This window comes from Gopherus evgoodei, chromosome 6, assembly GCF_007399415.2.
Source record: "Gopherus evgoodei ecotype Sinaloan lineage chromosome 6, rGopEvg1_v1.p, whole genome shotgun sequence".
Taxonomy (NCBI): domain Eukaryota; kingdom Metazoa; phylum Chordata; order Testudines; family Testudinidae; genus Gopherus; species Gopherus evgoodei.
The window spans coordinates 106,209,817-106,233,306 of NC_044327.1; the positions used below are offsets into that span (position 1 = coordinate 106,209,817).

Sequence of the window (23,490 nt, forward strand, 5' to 3'; positions counted from 1 at the left end):
TGATTTTCACAAGCTGCTGCTCTTGCTCTTGTTCCTCAGCCAGGTGGCTGCCTCCAGAGCACAGCGTACCATTAACGTGGCTTTTAAGTGCTGGCTGTACTGTAGGCTGGCCGGAAAGGGGACTGGCGGTGTGTTTACATTCGCTGACCTAGCCGGCAGTGCTCATCTTCCAGGAAACGTTTTACAGGGGAGCGCTGCATAATCAATGACCATCTGCCCAGAGCCAACGGGGCGGGACCGGGGGGATCCGGCGCTGTCATCGCTGGAGGGAGGCCCCGTCTGCCTTGGCAGCTCCTCAACTTTTCCCGCGCCGCGGTAACAGTCACTGCCCCACCCCAGCTGCGGCGAGAGCATCGCGAGGGGCGGCGAGACCCGCAGGCAGGGCACCGCACGGGGTCGGCCGCTCCCGGAGGTCAGTCCGCCAGCCGCTATCCCGGAGTGCTTTGTGCTTTTCAGCGGGCGGCCCGCCCGTTGTGTCGTTGTAGTGATACGCGGGCCCCGCCTGTGACCGCCAGCGGCAGCGCCCCCACCCGGGAGGGGAGCCGGGCCGCCAGCAGGAACGTGCGCGCCGGAGCCGCTGGCTTGGGAGAGACGCAGGAGCAGCTGGGAGGAGAAAGGTCTGCGCGGGATCCCGGCATGAGGCGGGCCGGGGAGGCGGGGCTGGGGTCAGTTCGGGCGGGGCCTGCCCCGCCCCGCCCCGGTGTTAGGATAGGGGAGTGGAGGGCTGGACTGGGCCGAGGCTCCGGTGTCAGGCCGGGCTCGGCCATCGGAGGGAGCTGGCGCTTTTCCCCCCACGCGCTCTTGGCTGCGTGGCCTCAGGGACTCAGCACTGCTGCAGATTCCTGTGCTGCCTTAATTAGACTCCAGTGTCACCCTCCCTCCGTGGGATTAGGGAGGTTCCCACACGCCCCTTCCCCTGGCACCAAAAGCTGGGCTCCTTCACAGCGCACTCAGGCTCTGCTCGGAGCAGCCGAGAACCGAGTCTAGGGATTTGGGGCAGAACAAGTGCTGAGCTGCTGCTTTGTCATCACTAGAGGCTAGCGGCCCCCGGGACAACTGGGCTTTAGCTCTGCTCTGTGGAGCCAGGTAGTAGTAGATTTACAGACCACTCTTCAGAACTGCCTCTGTCAGGCTGATAAACTCTTCCCCCCATGTGCAGCCCAGCCATCCCCTGCTTGCAGTGGTTCTGCCGCCTGACTTTAGGTGCCTAGAAAGTCATAGGAACAACACTGTGATCCATAAAGCTGAATTAGGCACCTAGGCTCCCCATACAATGGGGGGAGGGGAGAGAGGCATCTAACGATTTGATCCACAAAAGCTAGGATGCTAAATGGGGAGTTGCTTAAACTAGCCAATTGGAGATGCCAACAACAGGGGTGTGTCTTATACCCTGCTCTTCCTTCTAAGATAGGTGCCTCCCTGCGCCTGGATTTAGGTGCTAGCTATCCATAAACAAGAACCTGCCGCAGATTGGAGTTAGGCATCTTAGGCACCTAAACTGTTTCTTCTGTGAATGAGTTAGATTCCTGCTTCACTTCTCACAAAACAGCCCAAGGAGTTCGTGTTGCCCACGTTTTGAGTTTTGGCCAGGTGGTTAGAGCACTAACCTGGTATGTGGGAGACAAAGGGGTGGAGAGCATTTAAACAGGGGTCTTCCACCTGAGGAGAGAGCTTTAACCACTGTGCTTTTGGATAATCCAATGTGGGGTTCTTGCAGTCACTACTGTTGAAGCTCTCCCAATGTGGATAAATAATAGAAGAGAGTGATAGGAGCAGGAGGACTGGGCCTAGGGTGTTTTCACCTATCGGGTGCATGTCCAGTCTACTGGACTACAGAGAGAGGGGTAAATTGGAGCTGGATCTCCCACATCCACAGTGAGTGTTCTAGCCACTGGGCTAAAAATCACAAGATGTGCACCATCACCTCTTCCCACTTCTTGCCAAGGATTTCTTCAGTGGACTCTTTTTAAAACAGTGGACCAGACAAGACTGAACTTTTAGTTCAGTGAGTTTCCAAGAAAATACTTTGGAGAGGAAAGCAAGTTACCCACCCCTGGATCCATCCATTTGAACCTGCAATCTGAGAGGAAACCTATTGTTTGCTGATCACCTGTAACATAAGGATGAGATCAGAGGCCTATACTGGATAGAAGAGTGACTCTAAGATTTATGAGTATGTTTGTTCTGGGCTAACAGCTGTTGTGAACTCATGGCCATAGAAAAAACCCTTGTTGGGGTTTGAACAACTGTTCATCAGTCAGAGCCCTTGTTGGAGTTGAGGCAATCTCTGGTAATGTTATTAGCATGAGTCACGTGTAGGATCTTTTGTCGTCTTTAATATTTTTTTCTGTAATACTTTTACCTTAGGAATAAATGTACTTGGTTAGAGAGGGCTGTGTGGTAACTTACAACTGTGGCAATTATGCTATTTGTAGCCTCTGAGGAGAAAATCAGAGCAGGCCTGCTTCGTCAGTCTGACTTTGCTGGGAAATTCACAGTATAGGCAGTAAATTGTGAAGCCTGGAAATAACCTGGTTAGGAGGCAAAGAGATATGTGTGTCTCTGCCCAAGAGAAGTGACAATTGGGGAGCAAGAAGCCCAAGAGCAGACGCTCTTGCTGGACCATGGAGGGAGAATAAAGTTGCCCAACAAATTATGTTCATCTATATGTCTAACAATTTTATTCTTTACTATAGTTTCAAGCAATTTGCCCGGTACTGAAGTCAGGCTTACTGGCCTGTATTTGAGGTCATATTAGTGATCCTCCAGTCATGTGTCAAGTATCAGAGGGGTAGCCGTGTTAGTCTGGATCTGTGAAAGCAGCAAAGAGTCCTGTGGCACTTTATAGACTAACAGACATTTTGGAGCATGAGCTTTCGTGGGTGAATACCCACTTCGTCAGATGCATGTAGTGGAAATTTCCAGGGGCAGGTATATATGCAGGCAAGCTAGAGCTAATGAGGTAGTTCAATCAGGGAGAATGAGGCCCTGTTCTAGCAGTTGAGGGGTGAAAACCAAAGGAGGAGAAACTGGTTCTGTAATTGGCAAGCCATTCACAGTCTTTGTTTAATCCTGAGCTGATGGTGTCAAATTTGCAGATGAACTGAAGCTCAGCAGTTTCTCTTTGAAGTCTGGTCCTGAAGTTTTTTTGCTGCAGGATGGCCACCTTAAGGTCTGCTATAGTGTGGCCAGGGAGGTTGAAGTGTTCTCCTACAGATTTTTGTTTATTGCCATTCCTAATATCTGATTTGTGTCCATTTATCCTTTTCCGTAGCGACTGTCCAGTTTGGCCGATGTACATAGCAGAGGGGCATTGCTGGCATATGATGGTGTATATTACATTGGTGGATGTGCAGGTGAATGAACTGGTGATGGTGTGGCTGCTCTGGTTAGGTCCTTTGATGGTGTCGCTGGTGTAGATATGTGGGCAGAGTTGGCATCGAGGTTTGTTACATGGATTGGTTCCTGAGCTAGAGTTACTATGGTGCGGTGTGCAGTTACTAGTGAGAATATGTTTCAGGTTGGCAGGTTGCCTGTGGGCAAGGACTGGCCTGCCACCCAAGGTCTGTGAGAGTGTGGGATCATTGTCCAGGATGGGTTGTAGGTCCCTGATCATGCGTTGGAGAGGTTTTAGCTGGGGACTGTATGTGATGGCCAGTGGAGTCCTGTTGGTTTCTTTCTTGGGTTTGTCTTACAGTAGGAGGCTTCTGGGTACACATCTGGCTCTGTTGATCTGTTTCCTTATTTCCTCATGCGGGTATTGTAGTTTTGAGAATGCTTGGTGGAGATTTTGTAGGTGTTGGTCTCTGTCTGAGGGGTTAGAGCAGATGCGGTTGTACCTCAGTGCTTGGCTGTAGACAATGGATCGTGTGATGTGCCCGGGATGGAAGCTGGAGGCCTGAAGGTAGGCATAGCGGTCGGTAGGTTTTCGGTATAGGGTGGTGGTAATGTGACCATCACTTATTTGCACCGTGGTGTCTAGGAAGTGGACCTCCCGTGTAGATTGGTCCAGGCTGAGGCTGATGGTGGAGTGGAAGCTGTTGAAATCATGGTGGAATTTTTCCAGAGACTCCTTCCCATGGGTCCAGATGATGAAGATGTCATCAATGTAGCGTAGGTAGAGAAGGGGCGTGAGTGGACGAGAGCTGAGGAAGCGTTGTTCCAGGTCGGCCATAAAAATATTGGCATATTGTGGGGCCATGCGGGTGCCCATAGCTGTGCCACTGATCTGGAGATATATATTGTCATCAAATTTGAAATAGTTTGTGTGTGAGGATAAAGGCACAGAGCTCAGCAGCCAGTTGTGCTGTAGCATCATCAGGGATACTGTTCCTGACAGCTTGTATGCTATCTGTGTGTGGGATGTTCGTGTAGAGAGCCTCTACATCCATGGTGACTAGGATGGTGTTTTCTGGAAGGTCACCAATGCATTGTAGTTTCCTCAGGAAATCAGTGGTGGCATGGAGATAGCTGGGAGTGCTGGTGGCATAGGGTCTGAGTAGAGAGTCCACATATCCAGACAGTCCTTCAGTAAGAGTGCCAATGCCCCAGATGATGGGGCATCCAGGATTTCTGGGTTTGTGGATCTTGGGTAGTAGATAGAATAACCCTGGTTGGGGCTCTAAGGGTATGTTGATTTGTTCCGGTGTTAGTGTAGGGAGTGTCCTGAGTAGATGGTGCAGTTTCTTAGTGTATTCCTCAGTGGGATCTGAAGGAAGTGGCCTGTAGAATTTGGTGTTGGAGAATTGTCTGGCAGCCTCCTTTTGGTAGGAGTTCATCTGCAAATTTGACACCCTCAGCTCAGGATTAAACAAAGACTGTGAATGGCTTGCCATTTACAAAACCAGTTTCTCTTCCCTTGGTTTTCACCCCTCAGCTGCTAGAATAGGGCCTCATCCTCCCTGATTGAACTACCTTATTATCTCTAGCTTGCCTGCATATATATACCTGCCCCTGGAAATTTCCACTACATGCATCTGAGGAAGTGGGTATTCACCCACGAAAGCTCAGGCTCCAAAACGTCTGTTAGTCTATAAGGTACCACAGGACTCTTTGCTGCTGTTCCAGTCATGTGGTACAGAATCTGATTTAAATGATAGCTTACAGACTACAGTAAGTAGTTCTGCAATTTCATATTTGAGTTCCTTCAGAACTCTAGGGTGAATACCATCTGGTCCTGATGACTTAATTACTATTTAGTTTATCAATTTGTTCCAAAACCACCTCTGATGACACCTCAATCTGGGACAGTTACTCAGATTTATCACCTAAAAAGAATGGCTCAGGTTTGGGAATCTCTCTCACATCCTCAGCCATGAAGACCCATGCGAAGAATTCATTTAGTTTCTTCACAATGGCCTTATCATCCTTGATTGCTCCTTCAGCACCTCGATTGTCTAGTGGCCTGATGATTTAGCAGGCTTCCTGCTTCTGATGTACTTAAAATACTTTTTTTTTTTCCCTATTATTTTTTGAGTTTTTGGCTAGCTGTTTTTCAAATTCCTTTTTGGCCTTCCTAATTATATTTTTACACTTCATTTGTCAGAGTTTATGCTCCTTTCTATTTTACTCACTAGGATTTCACTTCCACTTTTTAAGAATGCCTTTTTGCCTCTCACTGCTTCTTTTACTTTGTTGTTCAGCCACCGTGGCACTTTTTTGGTTCTCTTACTATGTTTTTAAATTTGGGGTATACATTTAAGTTGAGCCTCTACTATGATGTCTTTAAAAAGTTTCCATGCAGCTTGCAGAAATTTCACTTTTTGCGCTGTACCTTTTAGTTTCTGTTTAACTAACTTCGTGTTTTTGTGTAGTCCCCCTTTCTGAAATTCAGTGCTACAGTGTTGGGCTTAATTATTACACTATTACCAAGCTGTCCAGCATCTCTTGGACCAGATCCTGTGCTCCCCTTACGACTAAATCAAGAATTGCCTCTCTTCTTGTGGGTTCCAGGACTAGCTGCTCCAAGAAGCAGTCATTTAAGGTGTCAAGAAATTTTATCTCTGCATCCCTTCCTGAGGTGACATGTACCCAGTCAATATGGGGATAGTTGAAATCACCCATTATTATAGAGTTTTTTATTTTAATAGCCTCTCTAATCTCCCTGTGCATTTCACAGTCACTATCACCATCCTGGTTGTGTGGTCGGTAATATATCCCTACTGCTATATTCGTTTTATTAAAGCATGGAATTATTATCCATAGAGATTCTATGGTACAGTTTGGTTTCATTTAAGATTTGTACTTCATTTGATTCTATGCTTTCTTTCATATATAGTGACACTCCCCCACCAGCATGACCTGTTCTGTCCTTCTGATATATTTTGTACCCTGGTATTACTGGGTCCCATTGATTATCCTCATTCCACCAAGTTTCTGTGATGCCTATTATATCAATATCCTCATTTAATATGAGGCACTCTAGTTCACCCATCTTATTATTTAGACTTCTAGCATTGGTATATAAGCTCTTTAAGAACTTGTCACTTTTCAGCTGTCTGCCATTACATGACGTACTTATAGACTGGGATCGAGGCAGCTGTGCTACACTGGCAAAGTTTTGACACTATAGATAGCAAACCCTGCTAGTGCAGAAACAGTTTATACCAGCAGAAGGCTGCGGGTATATCTTATACCGGTTTCCTGAATGAAATAAGCTAAACTGGCAAAAACAATTCTTTGCTGGTATAACTGCATCTAGAATAAGGCTTTGGCCAGTATAAAAATGTCATAAAAATGATACCCATAACTGATATTACTACACTGACCAAATTTTTAATTGTAGATCTGGTCTAAATCTTCTTTTCACACAATAACTAGATTGAGATCATTAAGTATTTTGCAAGCCCTCTAATCATTATTGTAGCTCTTCTCTGAAACCGCTCCAGTTTTTCAGTATCCTTTTTTAAAGTGTGGACACCAAAACTGAGGCAGTTTTCCAGTAGTGATCTCTTCAGTACCATATTCAGAGGTAATATCACCTCCCTACCCCAACTTGATATTCCCACTATGTGAAATGGGGTTTTCTGGTACTCTAATACTATGATGGATAGAGTGTATGTTGCTTTCATTGACATGTTACCAGAAGTGTGTCTTTTTTGGTACATTAGCATAATCTTAATTCTGATCTATATTTTTAGGAGCCTATAGCTGCATGTTCTCAACCACTTTTGGGATAATACCTTTGTACACATAATACTTGTTTATATATCTTCAGTTATAGGATTTCAACTAGGGTTTTATTCCCTTTGCTCTGTTTGCAATAACCACTTGGAAGGGAGGCCCAGATTTCATTTGATATTTATTATCTAATACTTAGAGCAGTGATATGTCCTGTGGGGGTTCTGTAGCAAAGAAAGTCTACATCATCTGGAGACAGCAGTTATTTTTGTCTTGTTCGGTAGTGGTTCTGCAAGAGCAGGCTGTTTTAACAGAACAGCTAGGTCACTCATGTAAATGTTGAATAGGGTAAGTCTGAGGCTGCATCCCTGCCTTACTCATCATTCTTGCTTGAAGACTTCTTTTTGCATGTCTTTTATCTCTCAGTTGGATTGTTATGTTTATTTTAATTGTATCAAATGCTTTCACACTAATTCCATTCTGTAGTAGTTAAAATCCAGTAGTAGTTTAAATCTGAGGTTCTGTATTGACTCAATACTTTAAAAAAAAAAGTTTAGTTTTCTCCTTGTCTTATGTTTTTATATGTATGTTAATAAGTGTGTAGTGTAAAGATGTGAGGCTTCTACAGAATTGTTTACTAATATTGATGCTGCCAACACAGATGCCTCTGTTGCTTGGCTGAGAGCATCTCTAGTTCTTTGTCAGTGTAGGGTTAGGTTAAGGTGCATGTATGCGTAGTGGTATGGTTCAGAATCTCAGTTAATATGTTATGGACAGCAAGTTTTCAGTTTCTGGAGGTTTTCTTTGCTTTTTTGTGTTGCTATGGGGGTGGAGTGGGTAGTCTTCAATGGGATTGTCTAGTATATATTAAATTTAAGATGGCATTTTTTCCCTGGTCTATGATTTTGGCCTTTAGTTCCTTAAAAGCAGAGGGTTAGATGTGTTCTTTCAGACTTTACCATTCTGAATTGCTAGGTGTTTTTGTGGTTAGGTTTGATTCTTATGTGTCAGAATTAGTGTCTTTTGCAGGAACAAAATAAAATTAAGTCTGAGGTTTTTTTTTTGTTGGAGCCTTGATTTATAGCTCCTTAGTATGGTGGTGAAGGTGTGTAACCTGAAGAGCCCCTAAATGTCCACAGGCAGGTGGCCCACTATACTGTAATGCATATCAGGCTTGACACACTCACTACACTCAACATGTGCATCATATTGTGTACTTAAAAGGTATCATGTGAGATATCATATGTAAACAGGTGACATGCTGGTTCCAAAAATGATTGTGTGATGTATGTACATGTTGAGTACAAAGATTTATGCATGTATACTGGAAATATGTTCTTAAAATGCATTTCGGAGGCAGTGCATAAATTCATCCTGCCCTAGACAAAGAAATATGGATTCTGTCTGGCTTGATTACAGGCAGAGGACAATGAAAGTACATTCAGATATATAAGCAGAGTCTGAATGAACTCTCCCCTGATAGCTACTTCAGGAGGGGGAGAGACTTCAGGAGCAAACTGTATTTACATGAACACTACTCTGCATAGATATCTAGCAGACAGGAGTTGTGTAGCTCCAAGTGATCTGCTTTGGCTGGTGTTGGGTTACAGATCACTTTAGTATGGCATGCAGGAGTAGTGAAATGTTGTCTTCATTGTATGACAAAAGGGGAGCAGAACTGTACTGAGTGTGTCCCAGTTGAGGGGTCACCCTCAGCTGAAAGGAATTTGTAAACCAGGGGCTCGAATGCCAGACCCCTGTGAAAGTAAGAGGGATGGGGACGGTGTCCCAGCTAGGAGGTGTGAACTCTTCCTAAGTGTCCCCGGTCTGTTCCTCCCCACTGTTAAAGATAGAGCTAAGTAGACTTCCTTAGGAGCCTTTATGTCAAAGTGCTTAAATGAGAGCTGCAATCACCTCTGGTGGGGCAGTGTTTCTGCCCAGCCTGCAAAGAGCTGATAATCACTGAGGGCTTGTCTACATCAGAAAGTTGCAGCGCTGGTGAGGGAGTTACAGCGCTGCAACTTTGAGAGTGTCCACATCTGCAGGGCATCACCAGCGCTGCAACTCCCTGTTTGCAGCGCTGGCCGTACTCCCGTTTTGTCTCGGGTGTAGAGGATCCAGCGCTGGTGATCCAGCGCTGGTAATGCAATGTAGACACTCACCAGCGCTTTTCTTGACCTCCGTGGAAGGAGGAAGCCTCTGGTAATCAAGCTGGTTTCCTTTCCCGGTTTGCTCTCTCGGTCCCGGAGCCAGCCAGCAAACCGCGGGGAAGGAGACCTGCTTGCTCGGGGTTCCGGGACCGAGAGAGCAAACCGGGAACGCCGCGGTTTGCTCTCTCGGTCCCGGAGCCAGCCAGCAAACCGCGGGGAAGGAGACCTGCTTGCTCGGGGTTCCGGGACCGAGAGAGCAAACCGGGAAAGGAAACCAGCTTCGCCGCGGTTTGCTCTCTCGGTCCCGGAACCCCGAGCAAGCAGGTCTCCTTCCCCGCGGTTTGCTGGCTGGCTCCGGGACCGAGAGAGCAAACCGCGGCGTTCCCGGTTTGCTCTCTCGGTCCCGGAACCCCGAGCAAGCAGGTCTCCTTCCCCGCGGTTTGCTGGCTGGCTCCGGGACCGAGAGAGCAAACCGCGGCGTTCCCGGTTTGCTCTCTCGGTCCCGGAACCCCGAGCAAGCAGGTCTCCTTCCCCGCGGTTTGCTGGCTGGCTCCGGGACCGAGAGAGCAAACCGCGGCGAAGCTGGTTTCCTTTCCCGGTTTGCTCTCTCGGTCCCGGAACCCCCCTTGAAGCCGCCCAACAGCGCTGCAGTGTGGCCACATCTAACACCACTTGCAGCGCTGGTTGCTGTAAGTGTGGCCACTCTGCAGCGCTGGCCCTATACAGCTGTACTAATACAGCTGTAACAACCAGCGCTGCAAAATTTTAGATGTAGACATGGCCTAAGACTGGTGAGCAGAGGTCACAGCAGAGACTCAGGAGGCAGAAGAAGGTGACTGACAGTCAGCTGGTGAATGAACTGCTGGCGAGGCAGTGAGCTGAATGAGCCGCTGGCAAGGCGGCCAGTGGAGAGGAACAGAGATTGTGTTGGGAGAGGCAGTTTTTCAGTTTTGAATACAACAGAGCTAGGGAATAGAACAAATTTCACCAGCTACATAAGGTAGGGGGTGTTCTTCATATTATTATTTGTTTAATGTTATATTCCATCCTTGTGCTAATTATTGTATGTGGTTTTGAGATGTTGTTTAATGAGTCATTAAGGAAATTTAGTTGTTCCCAAGGTGAAGTACCCTTGCAGCAGAAAGGTTTGCAATAGCTTCAAAGTGTAAATAATTTGATAAAGAATTTTTCTAAATGATAGAAAGCAATTTTCACTAATAATATGATTTCCCTTTTACGAATTTTTGATCCCATAGTTCAACGTGAAAAGTAGAATTACTTGGGTTAGCCTGGCGTTCTCAAGAACTGCGAAGGTGACTGTTGATAGCAGAGGTGGCTCCAGGCACCAGCGCACCAAGCGCGTGCCTGGGGCGGCAAGCCGCGGGGAGCTGCCTGCCGGTCGCCGTGAGGGCAGCAGTCAGGCTGCCTTCGGCGGCATGCCTGTGGGAGGTCCGTTTGTCCCGCAGTTTTGGCGGCAATTTGGCGTCGGGTACGCTGAAGGCGCAGCACCGGCAGACCTCCCGCAGGTATGCCGCTGAAAGCCGCCTGACTGCCGTGCTTGGGGCGGCAAAATACGTAGAGCTGCCCCTGGTTGATAGATTGAGGGAATGTGCTGGAAACAGCAGTAGAGGTTGCTGCTGAGTGCTAATTAGAGCAGCATATTTAGATTTCCTCTGAAAGGAGTAAAGTTCTCCTTGGTTCTCTTTGACTGAACTATATTGGCTTCATGATGCTATCTGTCCTGAATATTGCAGGAAAATCCTCTCATTTTGTTTTATGAAATTGGAAATGTCAAAAGATAGAGTCAAAGCATGAGTGTACTAAAGTATTTGTTTATTCTCATTAAAACAGCACAAAAATTGTGATTAGGAGCCATACTGTTTGGGTCAATGAATTAAGTTAATTGTATTTAATATTTCTGGAGAATCTTAGATTTTGTGCAATGAATTTTCTATTAGGATATGTTTTATTACAGCTGCAGATAGAGTTGGGTTTAACAAGTATTTAGTGCTAGCTGACACTTCTTATTAAGACTTTTCTCTTTGATAATTTACAGAATGACTGAAGATTAAAAGGACAATGGACTGCGTGTATCCTGATGGTATCTTGTGTACAGTGACATGTTACTTGCTATGGCATCTGAGACTGAAAAGGCTCATGCTCTTCTCCAAACTTTCAGCATAGCTTCAGTTATTTCCAGTTTAGGATTGGGAATATTCTGCTTCATAGCAGACAGACTTCTGCAGTTCTCTTTCATTCAGCAACACGACTGGCTCCGAGCTCTCTCTGATAATGCAGTGCATGGTGTGGTGGGAATATGGTCCTGGGTGATAGTGATTGGGCTCAGGAAGAAGAGTGACTTTAGTGAAGTCATTTTAGCTGGTTTCCTCTCTTCTGTCATTGATGTCGACCATTTTTTTCTAGCTCACTCCCTTTCATTACAGGTAAGCAAAGTTCACTTTGTTTTCTTAATTATTTTTGCATTTCCACCTACTTCTAAACACTATATCAGCTCTTGGAACCTAAAGTTTGCAGTTAGAGGTCTCATTGCCTTGATGTATTTAATTGGTTTCATTTAAATGTTTTTAAGACATATATAAAAAGCTGTATTTTATGTGTAAAAATTCATTTACATCTCACTGCAATTTAAAGTATAAAAGCCCAACATGGCATTTTTTCTCTTTTAAAAAATGTGTGGTATTAGATGTAGATATTTAATTCTAGAGATTCTATGCATATAGTTCGTAACATTTGTATATCACTTGCTTTGTTAGTCAAGTTACACTTGTGTGCAGCTTCATACACTTTGTGTCTATTTAAATGGGATTGTCCCTTTTTTTTTCTTTTAGAATAAGTAGTAAAAGTAGCCAGATGACAGAACGTCCAACTGTTACTTAGTTTAAATAAGATTAGGCATTGACAGATTGAAAATTAAGCTTAGCTAGGGCTCTGTTTTGCACCTGCAGAAGGAGGAGGTGGTGTTGGTCGTGGTAAATAATTACAGGCTTAATTTTAGGACCACAGCTATTTGTAGGCAACATTTAAAGTCACTTGTATGTCGCAATTATTTGTGCTTGAAATTGTGGCGGAAAAATGGAGACCAGTATTTGAAAAATCTCACTCTTAATCAACAATTTGATGTTTGTAGCCAACTACCATTAGGGGGTACTCAAGAAGGATTTGACACTAGGTTGATTTTCTTTGGATTAATAAGAGGAGTAAATATGACAACAATATTAAGGAATGTATATGTATAATAGATAGTGATCTTTTTTCAGGGCTGTTTCTGTCAGAACAAAGTTCTTGTGCCAGCCTTGCTGGAGAGAACCAGATTTGAGTGTTCTATGTGTAACCCTTCTGCCCCTCTGAGTTGGCGGCAACAAGGGCCGGGTTCAGTATCCAGGGGTTCTGTTTCAGTAACACAGTGCAATACTGGCTCGAGCCCCCACCCAGTGACCTGGGACACTCACATACCACACTCCCCTGGGCGCCTCTAGGAGGCAATACTTCCCCTCTCGCAAGCACGGAGTCTGAGTGTAGCAAAATCTTTTTAATAAAGGAAGGAAACAATGCGGCATCCCATTGGAGAAACACCACAAACAGGGTTATAACACAAACCATAAACAAAACCCACCTCCAAGTACTTTGGCACTGTCCTTTTTCCCCTTAGGGTTTTAAGTCCAGTCACCCCAAAGTCCAACAACCCAAAAGTCTCTGGTCAATGCCACCCCAGAGTTCGAGAGTTTATCTGTAGAGGTCCCTCCCCCCAGCCTGGGTAGAAAGGGGCACCTTACGTGGTCCTGGGCCAACTGCCCTGCCTCTCCGTGGGTTCTGCTTCCGCCTTCTCCACGAACTGCTCCGCTTTACCAGCCGCTGCACGCTGCTCCTCCAGCCGTCCTCAGAAACTGCTCCGCTCCACCAGCTGCTCTGCTCCATGAGCTGCTCCGGTTCTCTCTGCAAACTGCTCGGCTCTGCTCGTTCTATGGGCCGCTCCACTCGTCCCACAGCTACTCCGCTCTGTCAGCCACTCTGCTGCCACCAGCTGTCCCGTGATCCGCTCCAGCCGTCCCCACAAACTTCTCCACTCCGCCAGCAGCTCTGTTCCACAGTATATCTTCAGGCTCCCCACTAGTTAGCACCGTACTCAGTGCTCTCAGCTCAGTGATTTTAGCTTTTTAGTGATTTTCATCTCTTAGTGATTCCAGCTCATAGTAGGGGAGCCCCAGTGCTAGTGCACCATTAGCCCAAAGTGATTTCAGCTCAGCAACCTGTATTTAAATTCTTGAGGGAATAAAAAAATCAACTCTGACATTCCACAGTGGAGAGGGTGCAACTGGTGCTTCTGGCTTCACAAGGAGACTGCACCACCAGGCACAAATACCTGTCCCCAGCCTCTCTCAATTCTCTAGGTTTTGGAACCCATGTCCCATGTCTAGCCAGTACCGCCCAACTGAGGGTGAGCAATTTGTCACCAAGCAGTCCCACAGCTTGGGAGTCTGGGATAGGGTAGGCATGCCTATGCAAATACACTCTCTGAAATTCTTTCCACCAGATGTCAGTGTAGAGCTTATCCTGACTCTGCTTACGTCTGTAACACATTAGTTAAATCTAATAGAAAGTAAAGAACAATATACAAATGTTTCAGCTTAGGAAAATGGAATTTTCTACATTAAATTTGTAAGGAACTTTTTGTGTAAAAGGCACTATTATTTGTAACAGATTTTAAAATCATACTTGTGCTTGAAAATGTTGTGCCTCCTATTGTTGCAGGATACACCTACAGTTGCTATAAATAAAAGATTAGAGAGGGAAATTCTCAATTTTTTCAGTTTGTGTACTTTGTGCATTTGACTATATGCTTTGGATGATCAGTTTCCCTGTTTGTTTGTGTGGGACTTTCATATCACAGAAAAGGCAGAACGCTTTTGATTTTGTATAGAAAGATATTGTAAAACCACAAAATTGTCAGAGTACACTTAACTCATTATTTGAAACTGGGGCATGGACAACCTGAAATCTAGTCAAACAGTTTAAATACAATTTATTTTAGATCTTATTTTAATGAACACTTGTCATCTGTACATCCACTTATTTTTTAAAACCTGCTTTGTATATGTGAATCACTAAATACTAATTGTTTTAAAAACCTAGGTTTTTGTTTTTTGTTTTTTTTTTAAAGAATCTATTTGCTATCCTGAGCTTTTTTTCTCAAACAGGAATATTCTGAAAATAAGTCTTTTCTTATCTATTTCCAGTAGATGGCAGACTTCACCAGTAGTGACAGGTTTCAGAGTAGCAGCAATGTTAATCCGTATCCGCAAAAAGATCGGGAGTACTTGTGGCACCTTAGAGACTAACATTTATTTGAGCATATGTTAGTCTCTAAGATGCCACAAGTACTTATGTTCTTTTCACCAATAGTATATGTCAGTGCAGAAAGGATAATATGTGCATGTACAATACTCTAGCTTGTGCTATCATTCCTTTTTACAACTACAGTACTCTGCTTGAACCTACTTTTGTGAATGATTATACTTTATTTATTTTTAAATGTCCTTGCTGTTCTTTTGTAGTCTAGTAAAAGTCTATTCTAGTCTAGTGTACTCTAGTCTAGTATTTGTTTTTTTCACATTCCAACTCTGACAGTCATTATATATTATGAAAATTCAACACCCAGTATTACAATAGTTAATGAAAAACAGTATGCTTATGAAAGGATTGTGACAAGAACAATTCTTTCATTAGCTACAGTATAGAGGAACTATATTGAGACTTTTCACCTCAAAATTTGAGTAATGAAAAGTACCTCCACTAATGAAGAAAGGAATAAAGAATAACATCCTCTGACACTGGTCAGATGTCATGTTATTAATTTCTTTCTTCAACATAAATCTGTAGGATCTAATCATAAACTGGAAGCCAGTGGGCACTTTACCATTAACTTCAGCAGTAGCATGATAATGTATTTTCTTCAGTATTAGAAGTGGGCATTCCTGAAGTACCTAAAAGTATCTAAGAAAACCTTTTACTCATTCTCGTTACAAAATTTTGCTTGAAGCGGCACATTTCATTTTCTAGATAAGTCAGAGTAATGAGTTAAGTGTTGATAATATATTAACTGCAGATAAATAGATTAGTCATGGAGAATTTTGCTCAATAGGTTTATCATTTACTACTATTGAAACATGTCTTGGATAGTTGTTACTGTCCAGGGTACCTATTGATGGATAGCTGCTCAGTTTAACATTTCATATGAAGGACAGGAATTGTTATAATGGAATATCCTTTACTTTTAACACTGATGTCAGCACTTGGAGTAAGCCCACACTCGGGTATGAGATCCTTTTACACTAAAGATTTGAATCAACAAAAATTACAAACATGATTTTTTTTCATTTAGGAATGGATCAGTTCTGTGTAGCATTACTATCCCTTTTTTGACTTGAGAGCAGTTTCCAAAATTCAGCATCTCTCAAGTTATTGTTGTTAGGAAGAGAAATTATTGATGGAATGAGATATTTCTTGGATGCAGTTCTGTTCATTTACAAAGAATATACCAAGTCTTTGTTTCACTGAGCACAATAGGAATCAGAAAAGTGTTCTCTACTTACAGTTCCAAGCCTAGTTTCAGCCACCACTGTATTCTAAAAGCACGTTCTCTACTGTATTCAAAAAGTATTCCCTGTAGGTTTTTTCTCAGGGCCATGCTCCCGGTGTTTGTTATGGATGTCTCCTTGGCTTTCTGCTCCTTCTTGGTGTCTTTCTGTGTATTTCTCTGTCATGCTCACACCCAGCTCCACCAGTCAATCCCCTGCATTCACTTTATCAGTCCCCAGGAAAATCCCTTGCGCCACATGGTTCAGCTTCTACACAGACTTTGCCATGTGCCTGTGTTTTGGGTGATGCTCCTGTAGTTTCAGCTACCTGATTTCATAAATGAGATCAGTGGCTCTTTACGCTTATCTATGAATGAAAGGTGGCTGCTACACCACCAATTTCAACAAGACTTAGCCCAGACTATAACAATTATATGAAATAAATTTTTATTTTTTCTAGGGCTGTCCAGCGATTAAAAAAAATAATCACGATTAAACAGTAATAGGATACCATTTATTTAAATATTTTTAGATGTTTTCTAAATATTCAAATATATTGATTTCAATTACAACACAGAATGCAGTGTACAATGCTCACTTTATATTTAGTTTTATTACAAATATTTGCTTTGTACAAAACAAAAGAAATATTTTTCAATTCACCTAATACAAGTCCTATAGTGCAATCTCTTTCTCATGAAAGTTGAACTTACAAATGTAGAATTATGTACAAAAAACCTGCATTCTAAAATAAAACAATGTCAAACTTTAGAGCCTACATGTCCACTGAATCATACTTCTTGTTCAGCCAATTGGTCGGACAGACAAGTTTGTTTACATTTGCAGGAGATAGTGCTGCCTGCTTTTTGTTTACAGTGTCACCTGAAAGTGAGAACAGGTGTTCGATGGCACTGTTGTAGCTGGCGTCGCAAGATATTTACGTGCCAGATGCACTAAAGATTCATATGTCCCTTCATGCTTCAACCACCATTCCAGAAGACATGCATCCATGCTGGTGATGGGTTCTGCTCAATAACGATCTAAAGCAGTGTGAACCAACGCATGTTCACTTTCATTATCTGAGTCAGATGCCACCAGCAGAAGGTTGATTTTCTGTTTTGGTTGTTCACGTTCTATAGTTTCTGCATCGGAATGTTTCTCTTTTTAGACTTCTGAAAGCATGCTCCACACCTCATCCCTCTCAGATTTTGGAAAGCACTTCAGATTCTTAAACCTTGGGTTGAGTGCTGTAGCTATCTTTAAAAATCTCACATTGGTACCTTCTTTGTGTGTTGTCAAATCTGCAGTGAAAGTTCTGGGTCATCATCCGAGACTGTTATAACATGAAATATATAGCAGAAATCATGTAAAACAAAGCAGGAGACATACAGTTCTCCCCCTATCAGCATAGAAGCATGTCCTTTGGAATGGTGGCTGAAGCATGAAGGGCATACGAATGTTTAGCATATCTGGCACGTAGATACCTTGCAATGCCAGCTACAAAAGCGCCATGCAAACGGCTGCTCTCGCTTTCAGGTGACATTGTATATAAGAACCAGGCAGCCTATCTCCCGTAAATGTAAACAAACTTGTTTGTCTCAGTGATTGTCTGAACAAAAAGTAGGACTGAGTGGACTTATAGGCTCTAAAGTTTTACATTGTTTTGTTTTTGAGTGCAGTTATGTGACAAAAAAAACCCCTACATTTGTAAGTTGCACTTTCAAGATAAAGAGGTTGCACTACAGTACTTGTATGAGAGAGAATTGAAAACTACTATTTCTTTTGTTCAGCATTTTTACAGTGCAAATATTTGTATTGTATATTTGTAATAAAAATTAAAAACATAATAAAGTGAGCACTGTACATTTTGTATTCTGTTATAATTTAAATCCAATATATCTGAAAATGTAGAAAAATATTTAATTTCAATTGGTATTCTGTTGTTTAACTCTATATCTTTTTCTGCTGATGCCTGCATATGCAAGCTTCTTCTGTAGGAAGCTGGTCATGTTGAGAAGATCACACAGTACAGCCTACTCTTTCTTGATCACCATAAAGCACTAAATAACTTGATAGGAGAATTGCCAGCGGATCGAGGAAAGTGATTATTCCCGTCTATTCGACACTGGGGAGGCCACATCTGGAGTATTGCGTCCAGTTTTGGGCCCCCCACTACAGAATGGACTTGGACAAATTGGAGACAGTCCAGTGGAAGGCAATGAAAATGATCAGGGGGCTGGGGCACATGACTTACAAGGAGAGGCTGAGGGAACTGGGCTTGTTTAGTCTGCAGAAGAGAAGAGTGAGAGGGGGTTGATAGCAGCCTTCAACTCCCTGAATGGGAGTTCCAAAAAGGATGAAGCTCAGCTGTTCTCGGTAGTGGTGGATGACAGAACAAGGAGCAGTGGTCTCAAGTTGCAGTGGGGGAGATCTAGGTTGGATATTAGGAAACACTATTTCACTAGGAGGGTGGTGGAGCACTGGAATAGGGTACCTGGGGAGGTAGTGGAACCTCTCTCTTTAGAGGTTTTTAACGCCCAGCTTGACAGAGCCCTGGCTGGGATGGTTTAGTTGGTGTTGGTCCTGCTTTGAGCAGGGAGTTGGACTAGATAACCTCCTGAGGTCTCTTCCAACCCTAATCTTCTATGATTCTGTGATAACTGATCAGCCTTTGCTCGTGATCTGTTTGCATGTGGACTGAGGGGCCAGTTCTTTGGAACCTTGCCACTACCATTTGTTATATAGAAAAAGAATATTCTTGCTATTGAAGGGCTGACAGTCATATGGCAAGACAAAGTTTCTATATTTTTAACTTGCTCTGAGGTCTATTATAGTATTATGTTTTTAATTTCTATTTAAATTTGTTGAGTGCCCGTCTAGGACTTTTGTGTGCGATTACATTCTATAAAAACAATTACCAAAATTAACAGATTTTTGAGAGCTCCTTAAATCAAAGTACGGAGACTTTGTATTGAAATGTACATATGTGTTAGCTTTATTGATCATGTTTCAACCTACATGGATAGTTACAAACCAATGATTAACTCCCAAAATCTTATCCTAGCATACAGTGAGCTCTGTGTAAAACCTGGGAAAGATTCTTCTTTAGTTGCTCCAAAATCCTCTTTAGGAGTGCGGAGGGGTTATATACAAGGCATTTCATTAGAGTGAACACATCCTGCCTTGTTAATAAGTTCTACCTGAATTCATGTTGCAAGCTATTCAATGAAGATACAAATCGTTGCTTCCTGATTGCCTGAGAGATCAGTAGTTCTTTTGAACTGCTATTTTTCTTTCCCTTTTAGAATATTAGTTGAAAAAATTGATACGCTAAAGAAATGTATGGCTGCACACATAATGGAGAAAGTTCTAGGTATTTCTAATAGGTATTTCTAATTTGCAATGTCTTCCCCAATACATACAGACATGGTGAACATTTATTGATCCTCTTGTGATAAACAGTCCATTTGATCTCACCTTAAGCAAAATCTCACACTTTTATTATTCTATCTTGATAAATACCTCAACAGAAGCCAGTATCATCTTGTTGTTGAACTGAGTTAATATTAAGCAAGTTCAGTGTAATGGTTATTAGCCAACAATTGATCTTAAAACTTTTCAAGTTGATCTTAACTATATACGTAAACAACTTTTAGCATTTGAAAATATTCTTTGTCCATAAACAAGGAATACCGAGCCAAAAAGACAGCCAAAATGAGCTGGTGAGTATTTTTAATTGCATTTTGTTCATTTTGTTTTGTTAGAAATTACCTCTATGAGTAAATAAGGTATATCTAATATTGACAAATTAATGTATTTCAGCACAGTAAATTTAGTTTTATACAAGGTGCGTTTTGGGTTTTTTTGACAATAGTATATTGTACAGTTGTGTATTTCCTGTTAATTGTTTTATATGCTGTATATTGAATTTCACCGCAGCAGCATACTAGATAAGAACAGTTGGCTCAAATCCTGAGAGGGAGAAATGAATAAAGATAATAGTGAAAAGAGTTTGTATTTGCACTTCTGTGGGAAGCAAATGTTTTTTGTTCACTTTATATTTCATCTGTAAACATCTGAGAAGCGTTTTTACCTTGTCATGATGGTGTTGATTGCCAACTGTATTTTTCCTTTCCACAGGCTGCTCTGACTCTTCCACAAAGACCACTTCTTCATTGTTCTACTGTGATTCCTGTTGTGGCTGTGACATTAAAGTTTATTATGCACCTTTTCAGGCTTAAGGACTCATGGTGCTTTCTTCCCTGGATGTTGTGCATATCCTGGACTTCTCACCATGTCCGTGATGGAATTCGTCATGGCCTCTGGATCTGTCCATTTGGAAAAACTGCTCCCTTGCCATACTGGTTTTATGTGGCAATCACAGCATCTTTACCTCATCTATGTTCATTTGTTATGTATTTAACAGGGACCGGAGAACTAATGTCTATAAAACATGGAATTCGCATTGATGTCTAAGGATGATAGTCCTTGGAAGTCACTTGTTTTGAAGATTACAGTGAAGTTGATCCCTGTGCATTCCTCATGATTTCTAAATTAGGTAATTTGAAGCCACCGAGCCATTTATAATTCCGGAATCAATTATTTGTGGCTACAAAAATCTGTTGTCTGAATGGTGTTGATATAATTTCCAGGCATCCTCTTCATGACATCTGTAGTCTTCAATGTCAGTTCTGTAATAGCTAATTAATATATAAATTTCAGTCATTCCTAAATATTTAAATTTCCTCCTCCTACTATTATCTGTGCTATAGTAGTGCCATTCCTCTGGTCACCCTCCACTTTGGGAAATACGTTCTCCCTTTGAGCACCCACTTTTTTTCTATAGTTAACATTTGCACAGCACTTTGAAGATGCAAAGCACTAAAGTACTAAGTATTAGAATTCAGTGCTGTATACCCCTTCTGAGAAATATCTAACAGCTGTTTTTTTGTAACTTGTTAGTTTACCCCATTTGAGTCTAACTTCTTGTACTCAACTGGCTGGAAAAATAATGCTGTTTGTTTTTTCAGGATGTGCTACTGATTGTCTTGGGAACCCTTAAGTTTGAACAGTAGCAGAGGGGTAGCCATGTTAGTCTGGATCTCTAAAAGCAGTGCCACAGGATTCTTTGCTAAGTTTGAACAGTGACTGCTATTTAGTAAAATGTATTCCAAGCACTTCTCTTGCATAGTTGCCTGATACTCAATTTCCAAAAAACTCTTATCTGGGATTTTTGGTTAGAAAAGAGAAAACAATTAGTTTAGGAGTATTGTGTCTGTGAAATTACAGAAGGTTTGCATTATTTAATACTAATAAATATTAATAATTTTATCTAATATTTAAACAATTGTGTTAAAGGCTTATTTGCTGCAGGAAAGTATAAGCTTTAAAGAATTTTCAGTTTAAATCCTAAGAAAATTGAAATGACTCCAGAAATATAGCTATTATATTAAGAGTTTACTACTGTATCTATTATCTGTTACTGTGAAGCTTTTTTAGCTGCAGCAGCTTCTACTAAATATAATATTGTTCCTCTACTTAAAAACAAAAGTACCTCATTATACTGAAATGTTATTATTTTATGCTGGTAAAATGCAACTTTGTGTATGGCAAATTCATGAAAACGGCAGGAATGTGCACCATGAGCTTATTCAAAGTAACCTTTTTCATTCTGTAGAAATCTCTCAGAAAATCCCCAAAATAGAACTGTGTGTTAGGTTTTAGTGGGTAGCATTATAAGTTGTGAAATATTTGCATCAACCTCTTCTTTAAAAACTCTTAAAACAACAAATTCCAATTTATTTATAGGCGTAAGGAGCCAGATTCTTGGCTGGTGTAAGTTAGTGACTTCAGTGGAGCTGTGCTAACTTACACCATCTGAAGATCTAGCCTGAGATGTTGTTTTTATGGAAGAGGAACTGTAGAGTTGGATTTGTTTAAAATAATAGGAACAAACAGTAAAGAACAACTTCTGTATTTTCTGCATTTTAGAGCTCTCTAAATTTACCTCTGCTATTGCTGACTCATGGGGGGCTGCATAGACCTCCTGTGCTATGCAGCTGTGCATACTGCACCCCATTCTGAAGAGTTACTTCCCACCAATCTTCTCTCAGAAGCAGAAGACTAAGCACCACTTGAGTATAATATGATAATTAGGCTTGTGAGAAGAAGGTTGATGCAGTTATTCTGCTTAGCGTGAAACCTATAAGTCTTAAAGTGAGTATCCTCCTTGGAAAGAAAATTTGAGGGAGCAGTATGGCATGAAAAGAGGAAGCTTCTTTAGGAGTGCTTTGCACAGCATGTGAATCTTTCCCTTTTACATGCAACAAATGCTGCAATGGGCGGAGGGTATCAAAGGCAGGGGGAGGCTGAGCTTCCGCAAACAGCCTTGTGTGGCCCTGTCATAAACAGATAGTTAAGGGTTAATGTCTCTTTTACCTGTAAAGGGTTAACAAACAGGGAACCAAACACCTGACCAGGGGACCAATCAGGAGACAAGATACTTTCAAATCTTGGTGGAGGCAAGCCTTTGTGTTTTTTGGCTTTTTCTTTGTTCTCTCTGGGTCCTGGAAAGGACTAGACGTGCAACCAGGTTTCTTGCCAATCTCCCTGCTACAGTCTCTTATATATTCAGAACAGTGAGTATTAAGTAGAACAGGCGGTTATAGTCTTTTGATTGTTTTCTATATTTGCAAATATGTATTTTGCTGGAAGTATTTTAAATTGCATATTGCTGGGGATAGGCTTCTTTCTAGTGTCTATAAGCTGTAAGATGCTGTACTTTTACCATCTAAATTGCAGAGATAACTTACTTTTTTTCTGTCTTTTTATTAAAAGTTTTGCTTTTAAGACCTGTCTGATTTTTTCCCCTTGTTGAGGCTCAAGGGAATTGAGTCTGTACTTAACAGGGAAGGAGAAGGGAGGGGGAGGGAAGGGGGGGGAACCACTCTGTTTTCTCTGTGTTGTGATTCAAGGAGTTTGAATCACAGTGATCTCCTAGTGTACCCAGGGCGGGAAAGATCTGGGAGGAAGAAAGGAGAAGGAGAGGGAAATGGTTTATTCCCCTGTGTTGTAAGACTCAAGGAATTTGGGTCTGGGGGTCCCCAGGGAAGGTTTTTTGGGGGACCAGAGTGCCCCAAAACACTATATATTTTTGGGTGGTGGCAGTGTATCAGATATAAGCTGGTAATTAAGCTTAGAGGAATTCATGCTGGTACCCCAATTTTTTGGACTCTAAGGTTCAGATTGGGGAAATATACTATGACAGAAGTTCAGTAAACCTGGCTAACACCTGACCAGAGGACCAATAGGGGGACAAGATACTTTCAAATCTTGGTGGAGGGAAGTCTTTTGTTTGTGTTCTTTGTGTTGTTGTTTGCTCTCGGGACTGAGAGGGACAGGACATCAATCCAGGCTCTCCAAATCTTTCTGAATCAGTCTCTCATGTTTCAAACTTGTAAGTAATTAGCCAGGCAAGGCGTGTTAGTCTTATGTTTGTTTTCTCAACTTGTAAATGTTTCTTTTTGCTGGAAGGATTTTACCTCTGTTTGCTGTAACTTTGAACCTAAGGCTAGGGGGGCCCCTCTGGTCTATAGGAATCTGATTACCCTGTAAAGTATTTTCTG

General features: G+C 42.3%; 1 protein-coding gene across 2 annotated transcripts; it reads left to right on the forward strand.

Moving 5' to 3' along the window:
• The first annotated feature begins 323 nt into the window (after positions 1 to 323).
• On the forward strand, positions 324 to 22,317 carry TMEM267 (transmembrane protein 267). 2 transcript variants are annotated; one of them, XM_030565751.1, is made up of 4 exons: positions 425 to 617; positions 11,326 to 11,713; positions 19,522 to 19,587; positions 20,006 to 22,317. In XM_030565751.1, exons 2-4 carry the CDS (start codon positions 11,390 to 11,392, stop codon positions 20,339 to 20,341), a joined length of 726 nt encoding a protein of 241 aa, XP_030421611.1. In that variant the 5' UTR covers positions 425 to 617; positions 11,326 to 11,389; the 3' UTR covers positions 20,342 to 22,317. The 2 variants fall into 2 exon arrangements, with proteins under 2 accessions (XP_030421612.1, XP_030421611.1); XM_030565752.1 differs by lacking the exons at positions 425 to 617; positions 19,522 to 19,587 and adding an exon at positions 324 to 412.
• Positions 22,318 to 23,490: the final 1,173 nt, after the last annotated feature.

Bases quoted from the DNA above. Each gene is read 5' to 3' on its own strand.
- TMEM267 (XM_030565751.1), top strand. From the start codon at position 11,390: ATGTTACTTGCTATGGCATCTGAGACTGAAAAGGCTCATGCTCTTCTC. The intron at 11,714-19,521 runs GTAAGCAAAGTT...AACAACTTTTAG, and splicing joins CTCACTCCCTTTCATTACAG to CATTTGAAAATATTCTTTGT. The intron at 19,588-20,005 runs GTGAGTATTTTT...TCCTTTCCACAG, and splicing joins AAGACAGCCAAAATGAGCTG to GCTGCTCTGACTCTTCCACA.